We start from the raw sequence: 25271 nt of genomic DNA, 5'->3' as shown, positions 1-25271 counted from the left end.
TCTCAGGTGAAAGGCATTATGCAAATATATCCTCCAGTGCTGGAGGGGAAGAAGAGCGAGGGTACACAGAGGGGACTTTGCTGCCTTCCCATCTCCCTGCAGCCTGACAAGCTGTTGAATGCTCACAGCCTATGGGTGTGAAAGAGCATGTTCTGGGCAGGCAAGGCTGAATTGATTTTTTTTTTTTTTTTTTTTAAATTCTTTCACCCTGCCAATACTTTCTTAAGCCTTTGGCTGCTGGCACATTGCATGTGTGACTTGAGAAAGCGTGCCCTGTTCCCTTTAGCGTCCTCAGCATTTGGGTGCATTTATTATTCTTTAACAGCCGTATACTTTGCCATCTGTTTACAGATCCGCACCAAGCTTTCCGTGGAGAATCAAGGCAGTCGGAGGCTTCGAGAGGGGAAGATGCCTCTGAATGTAAAACTCTGTTTCCAGTGAGCCTCTTGCAGAGTCTGTGATTATTACATTTGTCCTCAGTTGCTCACTGAGACAGACTCCAAATGCAAAATACGGAGCGTTTATTTTCCTTTCAGATCATTAAAAGAACACTTCAGTGTTATATAGCAGGTATTGTCTGTGCTGTGCCTCTCATCACTAAAAGCCATCCTCTGCATTCCTCTGGGAGCCTGCAGGGAGGGAGGGGAGCAGGGATGGCAGGAGTAAATTAGCTTTGTAGTTAACTGCTTCATCTCATGAATTGCATCTAAGGAGAGCCGCACTGCCGCTGGATGAAAGGAAGATCTGTAGCCTGCGCCTGCTGACAAAATTATTCCAGCTCCCATCCTCAAATGAGAGGAGTTCTCCCTTGGTTAGGTGAGTTAAGGGAGATGTGCTAAGCTGTGGGATGGGTGAGCGCAATGTGAGGACACGTGCGCAGCACGGCAGAGCGGGCTGCTGCACCTGTGGACCTGGAGACGATGGAGGCAATTGGCGTGATCTTAACTCGTCTGGGAAATAGCATGTGATTTATGTAATTAAATCTGCTCTGTGATATAGAGCCTGGAAGGATGGGGTTAGGGAGCACTAGGTAAAAGAATTTATCATTCCTTCACCAAAGCTTCGTCTTTCAGATGAGTCGGTGGGTTTGTTTCTAACAGTGTTGTGCGCTCAGGGCCGACCTTGCTCATACGGCGTTCAGTTCCTATCCTGTCACTAGCTGTGGGACTCCGTGGTTGGTGTCCCACGGCAATGTAGCTTTACTGACATGGTGGTATGAGCCTGACTTTGGTGAGGTACCAGAGAGAGGGAAGCGAGCCTGGGGGTCAGGCCCCAGAAGGATGCCGAGCATAGTGTTGCTAATCCTGTATCTTGTGACATCGTGGGGTGGTGTCGGTGCCGCAGAAAGCGTGAGAGGCATCCGATGCCCTGGAGAGGCTGGAGGTCTGACACTGGGAGAGCAGCTGTGGATGTCCCGCAGCGGTTTGAGCAGAGGGCAGCATTCTCTTGCTCCCACTCTGTGGTGCGTGGAAGGGAGAGGTTGTGGGCTGCTGGCCCTGACTCGCACCCTTTTGCTTGGTGGGATGCTATGGGAGGCTGCTGCTCTGCGCTTCACAGAGCCATGGATGTACCAGCCTTCCCTTCTTTGTCATGCCCCCACTTGCCATAGCCTTCTCGCTCTTTCGTGTCTTCCCATAGATCACGAGCTCCTTTGCACAGGATAGTGTCTTGTAGATATGTGTAAAATGCCACGTTGATAAACGCACAGCATGTCTCAGGCAACTCCGAGGAGTTAATTAGCGGGTGGTTGTGTGAGTCGCTGGGAAAACACTACTGCTTTTGGACGTATAAGAGAATAGCATTGCTCCTGCCCAGACTGTTCAAGTTGTGCCCGTTTACCCCCTGGCCTATAACTCTGGGCAGTCTTTCCTGCCTGGGCTCCTCACTGACTATAGCATCCGAGGTCTTTGCTAATGATACCATGCCGACTGCTCTGGGTTGGTAGAGAAAGACCCTCACAGTAGAGCTTTGTGTATGCAGCGTAGCTTTCCCATTCCTCGCCTGATCAAAGAGCTCCTCTCTTGCTATCTGTGCATGCACCAGCAAAGCCCAGAAGCAACGACTCCATCTTTCCTGACTCTTCCTCTTTGTAATGTAGGTATATATTTTAACCTTATTCAGGACATTTCCTTGCTCTTGGCATTCTGGTTTTTAATATGCGTTTTTCTTGTACCTCCCTTTGAGAAGCATTAATTTTGGCAGCCTATGTGCTGTAGGACCCCCACTGTCCCTGCAGGTAGGCTGGATCCTGCCTGGAAATGTGGTGCAAGCCTTTTCGAACCAGTGCTGTAGGTTGGGTGATAAAACCAGCAGTTCTGGAATTGCAGAAACCAGAGCTTGGCGCTTGCAGGGGGATGTTTAGCGCAAAGAGGTGATAGCAGCAACAAGACAAACATTGAAAAGATCGAGCTCTTACAAAGCTGATAGTGGCTAAATCTCCAGCAGACAGTGATTTGGAAAAGGCAAGAGCCACAAACCTGCTAGCAGCACCGCAGATCTGTATCGCCGTGTCAGGTTGTATGCTGTGCCCGCTCGTGGTGCTTCACGTAGATTAGATAAGAGGGTATTTAGGGCAGGCACTGTCTGCCATGCTTGTTCAGCTCCTTGTTTGGTGAGCCTCTGTTCTGGGCTAAGGGCTCCAAGCATGACAGCAAAGCAGCACAAATACAATTGAAAAATAATCTCATTGTTACTGGGAATACAGTCGGGGAAAAGCTGATCGAATTGAATTGGTGCTTTTTTTTTGGAGATTAAGGGTAAAAGTGCTTATGCTTAGAAGTGATTTAGGGTCGGAGAGCCCTCTCAAAATGAGTGCGACTGTTTCTGGGTCACCTTGGAGTGCCTGAAAATTTCATCTTGAAAAGCTTCAAATGATTCGGTTTTTTAATGTGCTTCCAAAATGTCCGGTGAGCGCTACTGTCCCTCTGTCACTCCGCAACATTGGAAGGAAGATTTAGCCATCTGGCTCATGTACAGAGCATTACCGAGGGGCAGGTAGAGGAAAATGGTTTTACAATTGCCCTGATTCAAAAACAAGACAAAATTTGTCCGTCACTGAAATGGATGGGTGGTAACTGCAGGAGCAGAGCATCTCTGCCACCCTCTGTCTGACCCGGCTTGGTGGTGGCGCAGCCTTGGAGGAAGGAACGAGGTCTGCCGCTGAGTTGCCTCCTCCACTGTGTTGTCCTTGGGAGGACGGACACAAGGCGTGATTAGGGCAGCGCAGCTGCAGCGTGAGCTTCATTTGTGATTACCTGTGGCGGATCCAATAGGGCATCGCTGGCTGCATCTCCGCTAGGAGCTAATCAGCACTAGGGCTTGGGCTCAACCTCCGTCCCCAGTAGCTGGGTGCTGGACCAGGGGCTGTTCCCAGTGGGCAGCCGGGAAGAGAGAGCCCCAGCAGCCGCAAGCATCTCAAGGTAAAGGCTGCAAAACACGTGGCTTGTGCCCCTGCCTCCTTTTGCAAAAGGGAGGCCTGAAATACATAGGCTCAAGGCTGCTTTCTCACTCCTCAGCTCGTGTGGCCCATTTCTTCCCTCGAGACTGGGCTCTCCTTTTATGTCTTTTGTTAGTTGAGGCCCATGGGCCAAGTCACACCAGTCTGGGCGCCTCTTCCTGAGTCCGGAACGGGGTGGTGGTGGTGGTGGTGAAACTCCAAAGTATCTGCTACCTGCATTGTTTCTGCAGTGAGGATTAACATTAATTATCCCCTATTGTCTTCAGTTCCTGCAGGAAGTGTTGTTTATCTTACCCATTTAGCCAGGAATGCAACCCGAACGAGCCCGTACAGATATATTTAAACTTATACAAATTAGGACAATAGTCTTTGAGTTTCCCGACTCTGTGGCCTCTGTCGCGTGTGCAGTCTTTTCATGTTTGGGAGTTGCATTTAGTGGTTTCACAGTTTGAAAGCTGGACCAGGCCTTTGGTTTAAGCAGGCCAGTGAGGCTCTGTAGAAATGGCTGGATCCGGGCTGACTTACGCAACCAGCAATTATGAGCGCATCAGGTTGTTTGCTTTAATTAAGGAGGGCCCTCTGCAGAGACATTTAAATAGCCTCGTTCTTGCTTGCAGTTGCTCCATCATCTTGTGCCTACTGTGCCCCGGTACGAAAGTGGACTAAAGCGACGTAGTCTGCAACTTGCCTTTTCAACAGCTTGCTCAGATGGCGCAACGCTGCGGCATGCGTTCTCACTTGGCGTGCTCTTCAAAGGTGCTTTTTGAGGCACCAGATCAGAGCTCATCTGGGGACAAATCTGAGAGTTTGATGGCAACTTTGATCTAGGCCAGCAACTCCTGATCTTTTTGTAGCCTTGCCTTGGTTGTGTGAAACAGTTCCAGGTTTCTCCTTGCTCCTTACCCTGGCAGGCATGCATGGCTGGTGCCTCTTTGGAGTGAGGAGCGCAATACACTGATGCGTAAGCCAGCCCTGGGCTTGGGCTCTGTGCCTTCACTGGGACATGACTGTGCCTTGCAAGAGAAGTCCACTTTGGTAAAAGATCCCTAATCCAAAGATGGGCTGTCTCTACTCGTGTGTGAGTAGCGTAGGCAGTGCGCGCAAGGGCTCAGTAGGGGGTTTAATGTGAGCAAGACTCCTCCTCTCACTTTTTAATCTAATGGAAAAGTTTGAGGACTTCTGGCTCCTGTCTAAATAAAGTAGAACAAATTGAATCTTGATTGAACGGCACGAAAGTGGGAAACTGAAAGAAGAAATTCCACAGAGCAAAACCCAGGATAACTCGTGTGGGTGTGAGGAGGCTGCACTTGCCTACTCCATTGCTTGTGGACCTCCAGCATTTGAAAGCAAGAGAGGGAGAAATGTGTGCTGCACTGTCTGTAGAATAACCAACCTTAAAGGAGAGCAGATAAATCCTTTTTAAACCGTGGACTATCTTAATTTTGTACCGCTGTGAGTGTTGTTCTTTCAGTAGCAGCCTCGACATTTGCACAGCACAAAGATCTCTGGGGAGAAATGGTGAAGCATTGGCTCATCGCGATGTGATTCTCGCGCTACAGCGATGCTGTTGCTGTGCACGCGTGTGTTAATCTGTGGCCTCTTGGCTGAACGCGATGTCGTGGTATCGATCGGTTGGCTGACGGACTGTGACTTTATTCTTAGTTGTGGATGGTGCTCATCAAGTGCCTGGCGTAAGTGCTGTGCAAACATGCCGCTTCCTGCAGAGCGTGGCCAAGACAAACACGGCCCCAGCTGTGAAGGTACAAAAGGCAGAGAGCAGGGGTGCCGTGACATCTGCTCTGCGGTCCCAGGCTGCTGGTTTGTGGGCCCAGCAGCGTGGGACTCCCTCCTGACCTGCAATGATGAACCGTAGAGCGTGTACCATTCCTAGCAGGATAACATATGAAGTGCTAAACTGTTCCTCTCCTTGCTGTAAGCAGTAGGACTGGTTCTCTCAGCTGCTGCTGCTGCAGCAGGGCCTTTGTTGTGGCCTGAAGTGGAAGGTCTCCTTTGGGGCACGTCAAATCCATTGGTATCCCCTAGCCTGGGAAGCTGCTTGCAGGAGATGTGATGTGCTGCAGCAAGCTTCATCTTCCCTGTTCAAAGTGCACTAGGGGAAGTAAGAGAGCCCCTAGGCACCGTGCTGGACTAGATCTCCCTGGCTTTGGGCCTGCCTCTGCTCCTGGCCCTTTCCTGATCTAGGCTTTGCTCCCGTGAGCCCAGCCTCACCTTTACTGCCTTTTTACGCTGACATTTTTCAGTGCCTCTTTAAAATCTGCTCTCCCATTGGTGAGGAGCTCTGGTGGCCTGCAGCTCCTCCGGATGATTTACAGAGTATCTTCCAGGGGTCTCGTCAGTAGTGGGAAGCTCTTAATGCTCTGATTTGTTTGTCACTCTGTAAAGGAGACAAATGGCTGCTATAAAACAGCCTTGTGCATAAAAATAGCAGTGAGACCTGGCCCGGTAGGAAACACTTGAGTTGGAATAATCTCGACGTGGCTTGTGAGTGCAGTCCCCTGAGGAAGGCTGTCTCTGGTACAAAGCCAGGGCTGCAAACACTGGAGTGGGCTGTTTGTCTTTATCCGGCTCTCCAGAGAGACTGAGCAGTTCATGCTCAAAATATGCTTCTCCTTGGTGATTGTGCTGCTCAAAGGTCAGTGGGATTTACATGCAGCTACCTGCACTGCTTTTTCTTACTTTTAATTTAGTGAAGGAGCTGAGTTTTTGCAGTTGGTGACTGACTTGGCTGGCTGCAGCAGCAACCGTGCTGCTCTGTTAATGTTGTCCTGTCCCCCGGGAGAGTGTTCAGGTGGGTGTCGGGGGGCTTTTGCAGGCACCTTAGCATGGGTGCAGGAGGCTGGGTCATGCTTGAGGCACAAGGCAGTTCCCTCTGGAGAAGAGGATGGTTTGAATGTTGAGTCTGGGAGGAGCAGAGGTTTGTCCCTTGCTCTCCCCTGCTGCCTAGCACTGTCCTACCTGTGTGGGGAGTATTAATGTCAAAAAGTGGGCATCAGGATACCCCAGGTGTGTGAGTTTCTGGTCTCCCCATAGCCATTACTAACTGTATCTGGCAGGCCTGGGCATGCCTGATGTGGTGATGCACTGCTATTTGAAGAGAGGTTGTTGGGCTTGAACTGAATTGTCACACTGTGACTCGTGACAGGGGAAGGAGAAAGCGCTTTGGGGTGCACTTGGGGATCTGGAAGAAGGATTATGGGCTCTGTGGCTGTGAGTGAAATGAAATGGTATCCCGGCCGCCTTCCTTGGAGGCTGTCTGGGAGATGCTTGCTTGCCCAGAGCTGGGTGCTGTGCAGGGACCTGCTGGTGGTGACAGTGCAGCTGTAAGGAGCCAAGGGACAGATCCAGATCTGCATTTGCAGACACTGGGCTGGTACCACCTTGCTGGAGCTGTGCACTGGGGCACTTTCAGCTGGGCAGAGCTGAGCATCACTCATTGGGGGGCCCCCAAATCCTTTGCTGTAGCATGAGAAGCTCCCGTGGTCCAGCAAGAGCCAGCTGGGTATGATTGGTTTTTCGGGAGCTGCTGGTGCTGACTGCACTGCTGTATTTCACTCATCAGCTTTATAGCAGCAGCTGCTTGTGCTCTGGTTTCATCGGGGCTGAAAGAACCAGTGCCCTCTGCTGTAAAACTCTTGTCTGAGATGTCCTCTAAGGAAAGGCTGGGAGAGGAGCAGTGTGATGCAGAGCCTTGGGTCCTGGTGCTACCTCCTGGTGAGTTTGCAGAAAGGTGTCTCAAAGGCACCCTGGAGCCCAGCGCCCAAACAACCCCCCCTCGCCCCCGCACCTGGGACTCGCAGAAAGGGTAGGACGGTGAAATAGTGCCAGCCTGCTTCTGTTTCCCTGCTAAATCGGAATCCAAGCAACTGCTGGTGGGGAGCCAAACAGGTTTTATTTCCTGAAAATACAGTCCAGTGTCTCTACTAGGATGAACCTCAATTAAAATGATGAGTGAGCAAGCAGGATTTTAGTTTCCAGAGCAGCTGAACGTGCTGGACTGTGAAGGGGAATGCCATTAGATGAGGGGTGGGAGGAGAGCAAATAACTTCAGGAAAGCTGGAGGAGGGAGAGAGCAAGGAGACCTTGAGGCAGAGGAGTGGCTTCATCTGAAGGGGAAGGAGGATTTTCACCTGGATGGCAGGGCTCCCTGCGCCAGGGACGTGCAAGAGGCGGATGTGCCAGCTTGGTAGCGTGCCAAGTTGCCAGCTGCTCTTCGCAACGATTGGGCGGAAAGTGGCTAACTTGCATCTGCGCCGGCTTGGGAAGGTGGAGCTGCTCTCGTGGCTGCAGACCTCACAGCTGGGGGCCTGCAAATTTGTCTGGCCGCAGCAATGTGCGCGCTGGGGCTGCTGTGAGCTGCCCGTTGATCGGCTGTTCTCTGCACAAGGTTGACTCTGGTTGCCACAGTCCTCTGGCTTGTGGTTTTAGTAATTGCTGGAGTGCAGAGGGCCTAGAGAAGCTGCTGCATCGAGCAGAAAGAAGCAGCAGCAAGGAAGAAACAGTAATGCGTTACAGGGGCCTGCCGAATCAAAGGTGACGGGAGGGATGCCCAGCACGCTTTGGTGGCTTGCCAATCTGCAGGCCACCGAAGGAGATGGAAGGTGAAGATTTCCATGCCATGCTTGCAGGCATTGTGTCATCACAGCTGGGAAGGCGCTGGGAGAGGGGTGTGCACCATTGCTGCATGGCTACAGGGGATTCTTCGAACTGTTTTGGCTGCTGAAAAATCCATACTATGCGTTTCTTGCATACACAACCCACTAATCTGCCAGAGCTGGTAAACAAATTGCAGGAAGTCACCCTGTGCTGCCTTACATATAATAAACTCCAAATGCAGGATTCACTGGGAGACTTCAGTTGGCACGCGCTCTGCACATCTCCCTTAGGAGCCCTTGGACAGCTGTTGCCTCTCTAGATCAGGGAGGCGCACTGTCTGAGATATTTGCAGTGCATAGTGCCTCATGCATGCAACTTAAATAGACATGGTTTGTAAGGAGGAGGTGAAATGTTTCATTTGACCAACTGGACATATCTGGAGAAAAAGCAGATGAGCTTTGTTCTGTGCTGGCCTCTCTGACATCATTAGACTGGGATTGTGCGTGCAGGGAGCTATTCTTTTTCCCATCTGGAAGCTAGGGCACCAGTCATATTTGGGTGACGTTCATAAAACGTCTTGAGACCTTCCCGTCATCACAACTGCAACAAGAGGGCTCCACGTGATTCTCACCCGCTGGTGAGTGCAGCACTGGGCTTCCAGAGCTGATGTCTTTGCTGCTGTTGCCCAGCCTGGGCTGTCTCTGGCCAGGACGTGGCTGTGCACACTGAGCCCCTCTTCCCTGGCAAAGGGAAGCCAGTTTTTGGGGAATAGCATGTTTACGCTTTGCCCAGAGCCCCCTAGCTCTGTGGTGGTACGCCCAACATGGGCTGCTGCACACAAGCTTTTGGGGAGCTGCTTCTGCTCCCTGGTGCCCTGTGAGCTGTTGCAGGGCTGACACCAAAGGCTTTTTCTGTACAGGTGAGTGCTGCTGGGAAGTGTTCAGCGCTCTGTCTGCTGAGGGCTGTTCCTCGTGGATGCTAGGGTGTTTGGGCACTTAGGACATTGCCACAAAATCACGAAGATATGCTGTAAATGTGGCTCCTGATGCTGGTGGACACAGACTACAGTTGATGAGTTTTCTCAGCGATAGCTTGTATTCTGCATAGTCGTGACCTAATTAAAAAAATATATATATACACATATACACATATGAATGTATGTTTTTATGTATACGTGTGGGTATATATATTATACACACATATACTTTTTTGTCTTTTACTTCCCTGTACGCTGCAGTCCAATCAGGCTAGACAAATACAATATTAGCATCTGGTGGCTTAGCGTTAGGCCAAAGAAAATTATTGACATGAGCCCTCCCCATAACAAATTTTGTGACACAGAGGAGTATTACTCTTCACTTCGCACTAGGTGAGTAGAATATTGCTGCAGAATGAAAAGTTTCATTTCATCATCAGAACAAATAGCTTAATCAATTGATTTCTGCACAGCTGTGGAAGTATTATTAGCTATTTCAAATAATGGAAGATGTTTAGCGCTGGCAGGAGAGAAACGGCAGTGGGACATGCTGGGACCCAGCATGCTCAGAGGAGTATTGGGAAGAGCCTCGACTTTTGTGGGGCAAAACTACAGATATCTCTGGGGTGATGGATGGCAGAGATTTATGGAGCTGCTTGAAAAGCTTAGAGACGTTATTCGAACTGAAGGAAAAAGTAGGGAGGGGAGGGACAACCCAGCAACCCAAAACAGGCAGCTTGTGCTGGTGTGTCAGCAAATTGTCCTTCTGTCACTCGTCCCGGGAAGGAAAGGCTCCCGTGCTGTCTGCGTGCAATGAGAAGAGCAGTAGCAAACTGTGACAGAGCACAGCAAAGGCAACACCTCTGCGTGGGACGTGGGCCGCGAAGAGCTGTGTTCTCATCTCCGTTGCCCAGAAAAGAGGGAGGGACAGCGCAGGAGCTGCCAGCAGCTGCAGCGTGTACGGGAGCGTTGTCCAGGTGATGTGCGCACCAGACTGGTAATGTTACGGGGGGAGCTGAAGGCCCGCGACTGGCGAAGTTTGTTCCTGAGTGTTTATTTCCGACTGTTGCACAGAGTTTGCACATTGGAAAAAGCCGCTGTAGCTCCGTCCTGCCAACCCGGGGAGCGGTACTGTGCCTACGCTCATGCCCAAGTGCTGACGAAAGTCAAAGAAACAGCAAAATCCAATAAAGCAATGATATCGGGCAAGCATTCATGCTTCAGGTGGTCAGATGTCATGCTTAGACGAAACTTTAATAAAACATCTCTTGATACCATGACTTTAGCGGGGGGGAGGGGGAAACCCCCAAAAAGCTAGTTCTGCAAGATGCAAGGGCAGGGGCTATTTAAGGAGCACCTCACCAGGTGTACGGAGGTGTAAAGCGGGTTCCAGGAGACCTTTGCAGAGCTTGGAAGCAGTGATGCTGTGCGAGTCAGCAGGTCTGCTTGGTCATCAGACTCTGAAGGGAGAAGTTAAGGAGAAAGAGGATCCTGTGAGGAAGCAAAATGGTTTCATGCCATCAGTCAGGAAAATGTAGGTGAAGATAAAGACTAGATTCCTCCAGGGAATAAGGTACTGTGTGAATGGAGAAATTAAACAGCAACAAATCAGCAGAGCCCTGTGGGCTCCAGCCAGCTCTTCTGAAGGAATTTAACAATGAACCAGCTGAACTGCCAGCAAAAAGTAATCTCTCATTAAAAGCAACTGCTGCATGGCAGTACAACCTCTTCTGCTCTGTCTGTCTTTAATTTAAAGAGGTACAAGGAGGACTGTGGGAATTACAGTCCAGTGAGCTTTATTTTAACACCAAGCAAATTGGCTGAGAAAATAATTAAAGCTCATGTGGAAATGGCTTTGTTTCAATGTGATAGATTAAGGACAACAGAGCATGACTTTTAGACAGGAAATCCAGTTTACTAGGATTTGTATTGCAATAAAGTGATTGGGGAGAGCAGTTTGGAGATAAATTATTTGGACTTTCAGAACGCCCCTGACAAATTCCCTAAATTATTACGGAAACTGTTAAGACAGGAGTTGTGGGAGGAAAGGTGAAATGCAGTTAAATGCTTGCAGATTTACTACAAGAAGAAGCGAAGAGTTACGCCCTGCATTGTCAGTCTGGCCAAAGGTTGCTCTTCTCAGTCGTGGGCTTTAAGCTTGCAATGTAATGTTAAATATGCATATTAGCCACATACATGCAAGCTGATCAAGGTTGCAAGTCAAGCACGTAAAAATTAGGGAGCGCTAGATCTAAATTGACTGTATGAGCCTGATTACCTCCCCTCTTTTTCTCCCTTGAGTATCTGCATTAGGTAGGAAGCTGTAGCTAATTACATGGTCATGTGCTATTTTTACTCATAGGCCACATGCTTCTCTTTATACGTGGGAGAGACCTGTTCCAAGGACGAATATAGGGTAGCTCATTGAAAAGACTGATGTTTAGAGGAGCTTTATTTTGTTGGCAGGGGACCAAAGTTGGAGAGCGAGACAGGCAGTGGCCTGGAGAGCAGGGCTTCCCCGTGGCACTGTTTCAGGCCATCTCGCCCATCGAATCGGGCCGTGGAAGAAGCGGCAGCTTGCTGGGCTCGGCTGGGAGCACGCTTATGGGAGAGACTGCCTGTTCCTGCTTCTGCTGCCCTGCTCTGCTGGGTCCACAGATGCCAAGAGCTGCAGTTGCAGGAAAGGTCCTGCTCGGCCCTGAGCTGGAGCTTTCCTGGTAAGCGTGGATGCTTTCGGGACTGTACTAGACCTTTACGTAGCTGACTGATTTTTTTTTTGTTTGTTTGTTTTCCCTGAGGCTTGAGGCTAGGTCCCATTTGAGCTAATTTTCCCGAGAACAACAAAAAGCACAAAGACAACGGCTGCCCAGGTTTCACGTCCTGCTGTCATGGAGCCATGGAAAGGGTTATGTTTTGTTTATTTATTTATTTTTAAAAATGAGGGTGGAACAAGGTATCTTCTTTTAAGGCTCATTCTTGGAAGTGGCTGAGCAATTCAGGCTGCAGTGGTTTTCTTTTTAGAAGGGTGAGGTGGGGGAAGTCACACTTGCTGCGGAAAATATCAACCTGAACTGTTAAGTGTTTCACCAAGCTCGGTCCAGAAATGCAAAGTGCGGGGCAAAGCTGAGCTTTAAAAGTCTGGCAAAGCATGCTGAGCAGAGAATCCTCTTCACGTTGGTGCTTGGGGAGACCAGGAGTAATTTGAGGGGGAACTAGTAAATGTTGATGAAACTTAGAGCTGGTAGAGGTAAGGGATGTGTGTCGGAAGGGAGAAAGTGACCTGCAGAAGGACATTGTTCAGATTTCAATTCTTTGTTAACCAGTTAGGAAAATGGGTGCTGTTGTGCCCAGTTCAGAGAAGACTGATGCTCCAAGCATGCTGTGCTGTGCGCAAAGCGTGTTAACCTATTGCCACGAAACGGTAGTGAAGTCAAAGGTTTAGCAGGCTTGGAGTTTTAGACTGATAAACCATCCACAGTTACATGACAGAGAACCGATACCTTGAGAACACCAGGAACTGCATCTTAGAAACCCTAGCTTGCTGATCTTAGGAAGAGCTGCGTTGAGGTCTGTAAGTTGGTGGCGTTCCTTGCACAATGTGTCTTGGTTGTTGGCAGAGATAGGTGGGCAGACTTCAGGAACTGGTTGTGGCCAAGCCTAAGCAACACAGAGAAAATGCAGTCAGCAGTTTTGAACGAAGATACCAAAATCAGTCCGGCATGTTGTGGCTGAACATCACAGCACAGGGACTGCGTGGCGTGAATATGTGAGTGAGTGCTTTCTTGCAGCAGTAACCAGTGCGAGCGAGCTCTGCAGAGGCCAGCGCCAGCAGGAAGGCCTGGGCAGAGGGATCGAGACAAATTTTGGGCTCTCTGCATGTGGTCCTAGGCAGCACACACTGGGACTTCCCCTTCAAGGTGCTGATGGCGTGACGTGTGTAGTGTCTCCTCCTGTCGTTTCTCTCCAGCCTGTCTTCCCTTCCTGGTGAAACTGCACATTGCTGAAGGTGTAACTTTTGAGCTTGAGATAGAAATGAAGCATGCTTGGTGTTTTGAAATGCTCTTCATCATATCAGCGTTGCAGCTCTGCTGGGTGCTTGCTCCAGCTCTTACCTCTGCAGTTCAACACATCTGTGCTCTTTCTTTCGGGGGGAAGCATAACTTGATCTTGTAAAATAATTTTTTGGTGAGGGGAATCAAATGATCCTCAGTGTAATTTGCTAATGATATCCTGTGCACCCCTGCGTCCCATGCGGTTCCGAGTCAGCGCACAGATTTTAGAGCTTGTTGAAAAAGTGGCTTTTAAAACAAAAAGTAACGGTCGCTCTTTACCACTGGTGGCTAGCTGTAACACTTGCTCCGCAGTCCCTGTAGCACCAGCTTTTTGCTTCCTGTGACTCTCGCTGCCTTCCCCCTGCCTTTCTGGCTCTGTCCTTCTTTATTTGGCATCCAATGATTTCTCTTCCCCCTTGGGGTTTGAATGGAGCTCAGATGAACGCAGCTGCTTTTGTTCCTCAGCATCAACAACAACTTGTCATCGGTGTCATTTTTACCCTGCCACAGCTTCTTTGGAAATGGCTGTAATAGGGCAGAGCTTGGGCGCCGTGAGCAAGAAGCGTTCGGCCTGGAACGACAGACTGATGCACGCGCCATGCTTGGCAGAGGAGACGCGGCCTGTTAGGTTAGGCGATTGCAAAGGTGTAAGGGTGAAGCAGGGAGGGGGTGTTTACGCCAAGCGCCAGTATAAAGCGGAGAAAGGTTTGCCGCCTTGTAAGAGGGAGGGCTGTGGCAGGCAGATGCTCTTCGCTGCTGCTGGTGTGGCTCCGACCTGGAGCTCTGCGGTGGTACCCAGCGGGCACCCACTGCCCTGAGTGGGGGCCCTGGCGAGGACGCAGGTGCCATGGCCGTGCACAGGAAGTATTAATCCCTCCTTTTTCTTTGTTGAGAACCCCCTAGGAAGCTGTGCAGCAACAACGCCTTGAAACTGGTTTTTGACTTTTGCCCAAACAGAGGGACTTCCCAGTGTCATCTTTCCTGTTGGATCTCACGGGCTAAAACAGAGGGCAAAACATCATTTACTGACTGCTGCTGGCATCGTGGCTTAGGACAAAACCCTTGGTTGTGTACGCTGACGTTTATCTTGCAAGGGCTGCATCCTGCTGGGATGACCAGCAGTGCTCCGACCTCCTCCGAGTCCTATTCCAGACTCAGTTCTCAAAGGATTTTCCTACCTGTTTCTGTGTACAACACTAGAGGCAGAAGGGGGGCATGGAGTGGCACGTGGGGTTTTGTGACACAGCCCATCTCTGCGCTTGCAGTGTGAAGTTGTAGGTCACAGTGCTCTGCCTCTACACTAAACTTCTTGCCTAGATGCTGATGACCTGGAGAATAAGCAGCCAGGAACCTGCCCCACTTGAGAGGTCAGGAGGACCCAACAGCAGCATGAAAGTGTTGAGTTTCTTCCCCTTCCACCCTTGCTCATATCAGCCAGCACTCTAGAGAGGTTTCAGATGGAATGATGGTGGATGTGTTTAGCTTCTGACATGCTAGATGTAGGGATACAGGTGGGTACAGAGGGTCTGAACCTCCCTGCTCATGCTTTGTGCTTGAGTGGGAAGGCAGCCGACACTGTATGACTGGTGCTGGTGACCTGAGCATGCAGAGCTTGGCTCTGGCTGGGCCCATCGGTCTAGGTGGATGCTCTGTAGCACTTTACCCAAATCTCACCTGTGCCAGGGACTGACCTTTAGCAAAACGAGTGCCTGCCGACCAGCTGGCACCCTCACAAAGCTGCTCAAAGCACTGGCATTGTGACAACTAAAAGCGCGCCGGAAGAACACTGCATGACTTGATGCGTTGCGTAATGGGAGAAATCCCATCCAGGTGATTCCATGGCAAAAATGTCTATTTTTATGTTATGCTTTGTTAAAACCGTGATTCCTGTAGTTGTACCCTTGCCCAACATCTGGCTTCCTGGAGTTTCCCCAGGGGCAGGTGTGTGCATGGCTCGGGCTGGCCGGCCCTTAGACCCTGGTGACAAAAGCCTTTGCAGCACGAGTGATGTTGGACTGTTTGTAAACCATGTTAGTATTTTATAGTTCTTATATTTTGGGAGTTAATTACTATAAACAAAGCAGATCTTAATCTAATCGGCCCTTCCTTGTGCCACATCAATCACAGACATCAAAGTGAACATCAAAGTGAGAGGCATGAAAGGCTTTGGAAACAGCGCCAACTGATTCACCCAGGTGCATCTCTGAAAGAACTTCCTAGTCTGTGTCATTTCTGTCTGCTTCAGCCTAGGTTTTGAGGCTGCTTTCAGTTATTTCAGATCTAAGGGATGTTGTCAAGGTAAGGTAAAACAACATTACCATAAGAATGGCCAGCATGGACAAAGCAAAGGGCTATTTAAACTTTTTACCCCCCTCCCCCCCTTTTTGTGTATGTGTGTTGTGTCTGTGTCTCAGACAGTCACTAAGCCAGGAGCTTCAAAGGAAGATGTAAGCTCTGTCCGGTCTGTAGGAGATTGGCCTGGCAATGAACAGGCCCTGCTGTTAAGCCTCAGCGTTTGGCTCCTTGGGGAATTGCATCTTAGCCAGTGCACCTGCAGTTCCTTTGCTGTGATCCAGCTTCATTTGTGACTCCCTGTAGAGATTGTAGGGAACTTTGCGTTGCAGTCTTTATTTTTCAAATGATATATTTCAGACTCTGAAACAAATGCCATTCTGGTCAATTATTTTTTTTATTTTTGGGGCCAGAGAGAAGTAATTTTCTCTGCTGATCTGGCTGAGATAAATCAGGGAGGTGGGAGCTGCTCTGCACGCTCCGGTGGCATTATATGTGCATTCACGAGTGCTGTGTCCTTACAGCAAACAGGGCCAGGAAGCCCCAGGTACAGCAACATACAATGGACAAACCCCAGTTACAGGGCAGTTTGTAATGTAGGGAGGTTGTGACACATGAATGCACAAAAGGAAGTGCCAGGGAGCAGCTCATGGCTGCAGTCGTGGTGGGACATGTTGTGGCTATGAAATGGGAGCCCCCTCATCCTCCCTGGCTTGGATCTGGCAAGGGAGCGCAGCAGATCCAGCTTGTGAGATGGGATGGTTGGTGCAAAGTGTGCAAGAGCACCCAGGCAAGCAGCCAGGAGCACTTCCTCCCTAACTCTTTCCCATGGCTGAGATGAGCTCGGAGGCTCGAGAACAAGCACTGGGGGCTGCAGAATAAAGCAGCTGTTGAGAACCTTCACGCTCTTCAGCCTTTCTGGATGCAGCTGCTTTTCCATCATCTCTCTGGAAGAGGGAGAGAGGCTGCTTTTGGGCAGGCCTTGATAAGGTTACTGTAGCATTAAGATATATAAATTTCCAATTGCTTAATTTTATAAGCCCCTTGAGCTGGTGCGGGGAAGAGATCAACATCTCCTTGAGGTGCTTGCAAATGCTATTTCAGGCAATTAGGTGTGTGGCTCACTGAGGCAAGAGATGGTGTGACAGGCAGCTACCAGTGCAGGCAGGTTCCAGCAGGGCACCTGCGTTATTTCCCTGTTGCAGGGACTTGAAGCAGTTGTTTACCCGAGGCAGGAAAGCAGAGTCCCCCAGCCATGCCCTGGTCCAGTTGTGGTTGGGAACAGCTGCCAATGCTGCTTACAGGCGAGGCTGGAGCTGGTCCCGGCCCCAGAGCACATCACGAGCACTGGGATTGCTCAAGGCTTTGAAGCCGCTTCACGGGGCCTCTCGTAGTATGTGTGGGAGATGGTTCCTCAGGCAGCAGCAGGAAGAGATGGCTCAGTTAACACGCTGCGAGCATGTACTTTCCCTGGGGTTGGCCTGGAAAATACCTGCAAAAGGTAACACTGCTCCTGCCTGTCAAACCCACACCAGCTCCTGGGTTGCTGAGCTGCGGTGTGCTGTATGGCCCCACTGCCCAACATCCCTGCCCACCTGGGAAGACTCCTCAGTTCTTTCTGCTGCCAGTACCTTCCCTGCCTGTGTTGTTTCATCCCATCCATGTTTACAGTGGCAACTGCAGTCTCTTTTAAGCGCGCTTTTCCTCTACCCCCCCAAAACGGGAGCTCTTGCACCCTGCTGAGAGCACAGAAGTGTTCCTGGAATCCAAACTTGGTGTGGAAACTTGGCTGAACTTGGCTTTCCATCAGATCTACTCCCAACACAGAGCAGGGACAGATCAGCCTCTGCAGGTCTCCGACAGCACAAGGCTTTCCACCTGGCTTTATTATGGGGATGGGTGTCACTTGGAGTCTGACTTGCTGGGGCTGAAGAAATCCCAAAGGCGCTGCATGCGTGCTGCATATCATAGACGATCCAAAGCATGCATGAAAAACAAGTGGCTGAATCTGATCATGGGTTATTGCTCTCACTGGCATGCCATCAGCCACGTTTGTTTGCTCTGGGATGGCATAGGGTAGGGCTAAGAAAGCTGCAGATTGGCAAGGAGAGACTGGCTCTGCTGGTGGGTTCTGGGCCTTCTCTGTCAAGAGAAACCAGTGCGTAGATGCAGAAATGCCTTGCTGCCAGCCTAGCAGGCACTAGGATAGTCAGTCGTCCTAAAGCCTCCTGATACTCTCGGTGGGATGCACCAAAAAGGCATGGTGACAGGATTGTCCACAGTAGATACTGAGCCACTGAGTGGCTCACTGAGAGCAAAGCCGCTCACTGAGCAAAGCCGCTGAGGCTTTGCTACCAAAGCCTTCATTTCTGGTGGCTATTTGGTGTATTCACACAGGTGGGCAACTGTATATCCCTCAAATCTGGCCCAACATTCCTCACTCGAATCTAAACTCATTTGTTAATAGTATTGGGGTGCAAGAGGGCCTAGTGCAGCACTTCTTGCAAGTGAATGAGGTGACAAATGCCCCCCTGTATGTTGGTGACGGAGACGTAGGTGAGCTGGAACTAGACTGTAGTTTGAGTTTGAGATCTAGGGACTTACGAGCTCTTATCCAACAATGACTACCAGTCTGGGCTGGGAGGTGCATTTCTGTGCAAAGGGGATGAAACAACTAAAGAAGCCAGGGCAGTCAGAGAGAGGGGGATGATAGTATTATTTCTCATAGGTGTTTGCTGCTGTTCTTCATTTCTTCTGACTTTGATTTAATTTGAAAGCAAAACCTGGTGAGGGTTCCTGGTGAGGGTTCCTAGAACTGGGCTGCGGGCTGGGGAAAAGAGTGTGCTTTGGACTGGACTTTTTGGCTTGAAAAAGAAAAGACAAATGCTTGGGGACAGGCACCCTTCCTGCAGGATGATGACTAGCAGGCAGTACCGCTTAGCTCCACCTTTTTCCCCTGTGGGTTACCGGCACCGAACTCCCCTGGGGCAGTTTCCCTTGTAGGCATCTCACTTGCCGAAGGTAAATTTGGGAAGAAATCCCCCAGCCTGCCCCTTCTTTGTGTCCTCAGCTGGAAGCTGCTGCTGTGCTCTCCAACAGTGGCTCTTCCGGAGCTCCCCTGAGGATTGAGAACAGCAATGCCCTGGCAGTGCAGGGAGGGCTCGGCTCCTGCAGGCACCTTCTAGCTCCACAGCCAAATACGACTTTTCAAGGACCACGCGTGGCACGGCCAGGCTGTGCCCTGCTCCCCCCACCACTTCCCAGATAATTAAATGCTCCATCTCCCCTGCGGTAGATGTTTCCAGCTAGTGTCAGCCTGGAGCAGTTGCATGTTAATTTTTTTACTGGAGAACAAGCTCTTGGAGCGCTTCCCTCCCCTGCGTCCCTGTGGGGAAGGAAACGGCGAGGCTGGCTAATTGATTACTGTTTTGCCAGCAGTGCAGGGCACTCTCCTCTAATGCAGACCAGAGCCGGAGGAAGTGGGCTGCCAAGTGCACACGTTGGAGCCGTCACCAAACCCACCGCTGCACCCCTTCTTGCTAATTTGTCACTACTACTGCACGTGGTTGCAGGCAACACCACGGCTTGGTGAAAGTGTGCCTTTGCTCTTATTAGCGCCTGCCAGGCCGTTATTCTCTCCGATGGGGAAGTTTTCATTTCAGAGACCTGTTAGGAGCTGGCATGAGGTCTGGAAGTGGTTTTGCAGCCTGCCCTCTTAGCAGCTTGCTAGCCGCTGCTAGTTCGGTGGGGTTTTCGGTAAGCCGGAGAGGCTGGATGTCGGCACGTTGCTTCAGTGCTGCTTACTGCTCCTCTCCGCCATTTGCCTCTTCAGCCCCGTTGGAGAGGGCCGTGGATTAACGCCGGGAAGCATTTGGGAGCGGGCCTAGGCCAAGGCGCAGGGTTGGCGGCCAAGCGTGCCAGGCCCGGAAGGCGATGCCGGCAGAGGCAGGCCAGCACTCGTGGTGCGAGTTTGCGTTTTGTGAAATCAGAGCTGTTTGTTGTTCCGTGCCTGGAAACGCGCTGCGCGGCAGTTGCTTTTGCAAAGGCTGCTTGAAGGGAGCCCGTTTCGAACCTCACGCAGAAGAGGCGATCTAAAAATATGACCTTGTTTTTCTCCAGCTGGAGTTGATTTAGCATCCCTGCTTTTCACTGAAGTGCACTGCAGGACAACTGAGAGATGAAAGTTTGCAGGCTGTAATTTTGCTCTCCTTCCTTCCCCACACCGCTCCTAAACGAAGGCGGCTGACAGAAACTCAGAAAAGTTGGCAGAAGGATGGTGCGTTAGAGCTCCTGACCCACTTTGCTTGCTCCAGGTTTCCAAGATCCCATTCACCTTTTCCTTTTCACCAAAAAGCAAAGGGACTTTAATCTAGCCAACAGAGAGAATATTTAGAGGTTTATCTTTACTGTGCAGCAGAGTCCTTATGCATGTGCAATCAGCACAACCCCCAGTTTGTGTCTTTGGCAGTGCTCGCTAAAAGAAGGATGAAATCATGTGGTTTCTCCTGTTTTTGTTTTCAGCGCTGCTAGCCCAGTCTTCTTCCCTGACTGAGAGGGGAGGTGACAGAGAGGAGCTAGCTGCTGCTTCTTCCCTCCCTTCCCCTCCGAATGTGTATCTCCTGCCTAGCAATATTCCTGCGCACCATACGAGTCAATGGCTCAGCTCACGTGAATGTGGTCTTGACAACATAGTGAGAAGTTTTAACCACCCTGATATGTTTATGCAAGTCTGGCTTTGCTGTAGTAGCTGCATCAGGGTGCAAAGAGCAAAAGAGTGCTGCAGAACTGGCTATCTCCAAATCCCTCCCTCCCCACCTGCCTGTTCCTGGTAGAAAGGAGTCACCTGTGTTTGCTTTCACTGACCAGGACAGCCTGCTTTCTCATGTTGCTCCTTTCTGCTCTCTTCCCTCCCAGGTAACTGGCCAGCTTTCCTGGTTTTTGATGCTGAATCAGGATTGTTTTAACTAAAGATGGAAACACTGGAGTCAGAATTGACCTGCCCAATCTGCCTGGAGTTATTTGAAGACCCTCTACTGCTACCGTGCGCTCACAGCCTCTGCTTCAGCTGTGCCCATCGCATCCTGGTGTCCAGCTGCTCCTCCAGCGAATCCATCGAGCCCATCACCGCGTTCCAGTGCCCTACGTGCCGGTATGTCATCTCCCTCAACCACCGGGGCCTAGAGGGCCTCAAGCGAAATGTGACCCTGCAAAACATCATCGACCGCTTCCAGAAGGCGTCTCTGAGTGGCCCCAACTCCCCCAACGAGAGCCGCCGAGAGCGCACTTACCGCAACAGCCCTACCATGTCCGGCGAAAGGATAGCCTGCCAGTTCTGCGAACAGGATCCACCGCGGGACGCAGTGAAGACGTGCATCACCTGTGAGGTGTCCTACTGTGACCGCTGCCTCCGGGCCACGCACCCCAATAAGAAACCTTTCACCAGCCACCGTCTGGTGGAACCTGTGCCCGACACGCACTTCCGAGGACTCACTTGCTTGGAGCATGAGAACGAGAAAGTAAACATGTACTGTGTTGCTGACGACCAACTCATTTGTGCCTTATGTAAACTGGTGGGCCGCCACCGGGACCACCAAGTGGCGTCCCTCAGTGATCGCTTTGAAAAGCTCAAGGTAAGCACTGAGGGCTTTCGGCTTGTTGGGAACTGCAGCATCTGCTGCAGAGTCTCTGCTGCTCCTTGGCTTTGTCAAACCGTGAGGCTCAAAACGCAAGGGCTGCAACCCGTTGGTAGGACGTGGAGCTGGCCTGGCCTCTGACGTGGGGGTGGGAGCAACACGTAGTTTTGTATCCTGGCCCTTTTTCTGTGGGTCCCAGCCCTACCTATGGCAAGGTGGAGTGTAAAGGGTCAGGCGGGAATTCTACAGAAAGCCCTTGGGCTGCTAGCAAGGGCAAAATGCCCGGGAGCTGGAGAGCTTTCATTTGTAAGAACTGATGTTTGCTGATGGAGTGTTTTCAGAGCAGAAATGGGTTCCAGATGTCCTAAGCAGCATCTCTCATTTAAGTCAAGCAAACCCTCCAAATTCCTGAAAGATGTGGGCTGTGGGACAGTTTGTTGGGTCATCCAGGACTCTGGTACCAGGATGGTGAGCTGGATCTCAGTTGTGCAGTTACAGCAAATCATTTTGTTTCATTTTGTTTTATTTTTTCTGCTGCTCTGCATGTGCTGAGCCCCAGCATCGCATGCTCTCCCCAGTCAAATGGACTGTAAAGTATGGAGCAGGGCTCCTTGGGCCCTGTAGCTGGAGAGGCAGTGTATGACATGGCCCTGGGCAGCAGCAGCAGGGCCCTCAGCGTAAAAGAGTGTATAAGGCTCGTTCTGAGACAACGGCAGAGTGCACGCTTGGCAGTGATGCTGTCTTGGTACCTCGTGTTGGCAAAGGCTGGAGCGTTGCATGGAGGATGTTGCTGGGGTGCTGCCCTGTGCATGTGCTGGGGGTGTCTCCTCTGTGCCCAGACCCTGCTGAGTCCTGCTGTAGGGCTGCCAGCTTCAGGGAAGGGAGTACATCCCATTTCTGTTTTTTTCCCCTTTCCTCTGCCAGCTGAACAGGCTGTGCAGTGCAGCTGTTTGTGCCCAGCAGTGCTGCTGTAACTTGGTGTGGCATGTGAGTGGACATCATACTGTCACCTCTGTGCTCTCGTGTGCTCCATGCATCTCTCCAGGGCTGGGCAATCTCAACAGGCTGCATGCCGGCCTCGCTAGCTGGCTGCCCTTGGAGTGGCGGGTTGGATTACTTGAGAACTTGTGGAGGTGTGTGGTGCATGAAGTTTCAGGGACCCCTAGCTTAGTATTCACTGCACAACTTCCAAAAAGTTGCTGACTATCAGTGAAAAACATCCGAATGGATTCCTGGGGTTGGAGAGCTGCTGCCCTCCTGCTCATCATGCTGTTTTGCTGCGCAGAGCACACGTTCCTGTGCTGTGCTTGTTTGCAGGGTATTGCACTTGCAGCAAAGGGTGCGAGTTCCTCGCCTGATAAAATATTGACTGGTATCAAAGTGTCTCTGGTTGTTGTCCTGGGAGCACGTGCCATTAGTCCTGCTGTCAAGATGATGGGGAGTGGGTGCCTCCTTTCACTTCTTCACTGTAGGCAGGCACTGTCCTCCCTCTTTGTGGTTTAAATCTTTCTCATTCTAACATATGCAGGTCTCCTGTCCTGCAAGAGAGTTGGAGTGATAAAGTGTGACCCAGGGGATCTTTGAGTGTGGTCCCCTGAGGCTCATGTGTTTTGCCAGGGCAGTCTTCTGTACGCTCTGCCTGTTCAGCCCTCTTGGAGGACTGGAGCAGGACAGGTCTATAGCCATGGACATTTCTTTTGGGAAAGCTGCCATGAGAGTTAGGCTTGGTCTTGGGGTTCCTGGCACGTTGCCTCTGGGATGCTCTAACACGTTCGAAGCCTGTGGGTTGCAGTGTGCGAGAACCCTGTTGCTGCTAATAAAACCTCACCTGCAGATTTTCCTGATGCCTGAGGACCTCTCTGTCCTGATAAGTGCCCCAGGGGAGTGCTTTCAAGATCTCCTCAGGTCAGCTTGCCCAAAGCTTCTGCACCATGCCACTGCAGCTGACCCTGGCCCGCAGAGGTGACTTGCTGGTGATGCTCTTGAATCAGCTGTGCTGCAGAGCCCCTGCGGTGAGCTGTCTGCTTGGGGCAGATGCTGCTGTCACGGTGCATCTGCACCTCCTTGCTTGCAAAGCTGCCCTGCCCTCTCCAGTAAGCTGCTGCTGCCTCCTACTTGTTTGAAGGCAAAAAATGAGAGAGGAGAAGGACAGATTTCATTAAGCAGAGCTAGAGCTTATGCCATAGTGTCTCAGCACAAATGGTTGTCTGCGGAGTGTGGCTGGCCCTGCTTGTGAGAAGGCAAGTGGCACTGGAGCTGAGCCCTGACACCCTCTGGGGTGCTTGTGCCCTGGGGACAGGGTGCATGAAGGAGGCAGGAGCATGCTGCTGGGGTCAGAGTCCTCTCTGTCCCAGAGCCTGCCAGTTTTCCGTCAGAACGGCCCTGACCGCTTGTGTCCAGGGGCTCCGCTGGCTCATTCTGGGTTCATGTCCCTGCAGTGTCTGGAGAGATGAGGAAGCTTTCTCAGCACTGCTGCTCCTCTGAGAAAGAGCTTACCAGCTCTGTGCAATTGCAGAGGGCATGTGGTACCAAAGAGTTTTCCCTCTCCTACCCCAGAGCCCAAAACCCTTCCTGTATCCTTTGTCCTCCTGAGGGGATCTTAGCACATTGGCTCTTCGCAGATTTCACCCAGAGAGATCACAGAATCACAGAATCACAGAATCGTTTAGGTTGGATGGGACCTCTGGAGATCATCTAGTCCAACCTCCCTGTTCAAGCAGGGTCACCTAGAGCATATTGCCCAGGATCACATCCAGACGGGTTTTGAATATCTCCAGGGAAGGAGACTCCACTACCTCTCTGGGCAACCTGTTCCAGGGCTCTGTCACCCTCACAGTCAAGAAGTTCTTCCTCAGGTTCAGATGGAACTTCCTGTGGTTCAGTTTGTGCCCGTTGCCTCTTGTCCTGTTGCTGGGCACCAGTGAGAAGAGACTGGCCTCGTCCTCTCGACACCCCCCCTTCGGATACTTGTACGTATTGAGGAGATCGCCTCTGAGTCTTCTCTTCTCCGGGCTGAACAGGCCCAGCTCTTGCAGTCTTTCTTCCTAGGAGAGGTGCTCCAGCCCTCTAATCATCTTGGTAGCCCTGATGCCCAGAGAGATGGGTCTGTGCAGTTCTCTCCATCTCCCCAGAGGGACCATATCAAGGGAGGGTAAGGTCTTGCACAGGAGGTGGCTGGAGAGGGACCAGGACTGGGAGGCAGGCTTCTGAAACGTCCCTGTGGTCATGTCCTCCGAGATCTCCCTTTTGCTTCTCTCATCCCTAGACTCATTGCTTAGTGTTTCCACCAGCTCATCCTGCCCCAGTCCTGCCAAGGCGAGCTTTGAATCGCTGTCCTTGGCTGCCACAACAATGTTCTCCGTGGATGGAGAACCTCTTCTACCAGAGCCAGTGCTTGCAGTCTTAATGTCATGTCGGAGCAGCAGAAACGGGCAATCATTTTCCAGCCCCTTAAGCTTGATTACATACCACATATTGATCTGAACTGAATTACTGTTCTGCTGCTCTTCAGAGATCGCTCTGGAGTGTTTCGAAGCTTAATTTTAAGCAGCGCTTGTGGTTGTACTGAATATTATGTGAACCTGTATGGATGATATTTGACCTATATAAAGAATATAAAGTTAGAAATCCCTCTCCATCCCCCATGCATTCCACATGAATCTGCAAAACAGTTTTAATTTTTTTTTTAATATTGAAAAAATATAGCTGATCCCATTAGAGGTCATGCTGGTAAGACTGTAACTGTGGCTGCACATTATAACCCTTATCATATGTTTCCAACTTTCTTCATTGGCTTTCTCTCCCTTAATCTTCTGGGCTTGTTCTGACCCAAAAGTGCTTTTCTTGGCTCTTTGTCTTGTTAATGTATTTGACAAAATCGATTTGTCTGCTCTTGTGCTTTTTTGAGGGCAAAGGAAATACTTCTATCACTCTAACAAAAATACCAAGTTGTTTTTTTTTTAATGTGCAGACTAGATTGTTTAAAAAAGAAGAGAAGACTGATGTCTGGAAAGAAATCATTCTAGATGTCCTGCTCTATTTTGGAGCTGTTCTTTGGACTGATTTCCCAGCTACCCTCCTGCAAAAGCCCAACCCCAGTATACCACTCTGACAGTGCTGTGACTTAAACATGGGCAGACGCAGGAAGACCTTGCTTTAGGAAGGACTGTGGAATGATAAAATACAGTGATGCAAGCAAATAGCCTGCATTTCAGTATCACAAAATGATATCTGTGCCACTGTGTTAG

General features: G+C 50.6%; 1 protein-coding gene across 4 annotated transcripts in view; it reads left to right on the top strand.

Annotated features, from left to right (window-relative positions):
* The window catches only part of MID2 (midline 2), a 178215-nt gene that overhangs the window by 13128 nt on the left and 139816 nt on the right, over positions 1 to 25271 (top strand). For 2 of the 4 annotated variants that reach the window (XM_068957047.1, XM_068957044.1), the window contains exon 2: positions 20306 to 21021. In XM_068957047.1, coding sequence (XP_068813148.1) covers positions 20362 to 21021 — 660 coding nt within the window. In that variant the 5' untranslated portion in view covers positions 20306 to 20361. Of the gene's footprint in view, positions 1 to 716; positions 817 to 11745; positions 11765 to 20305; positions 21022 to 25271 lie in introns of those variants that run through there. The other 2 variants (XM_068957045.1, XM_009673064.2) reach the window with 2 other exon arrangements.

Source organism: Struthio camelus, chromosome 11, assembly GCF_040807025.1.
Source record: "Struthio camelus isolate bStrCam1 chromosome 11, bStrCam1.hap1, whole genome shotgun sequence".
Lineage (NCBI taxonomy): Eukaryota > Metazoa > Chordata > Aves > Struthioniformes > Struthionidae > Struthio > Struthio camelus.
Note: the sequence above shows the minus strand (reverse complement) of the source record. Positions and strands in the feature narration are given on the sequence as shown.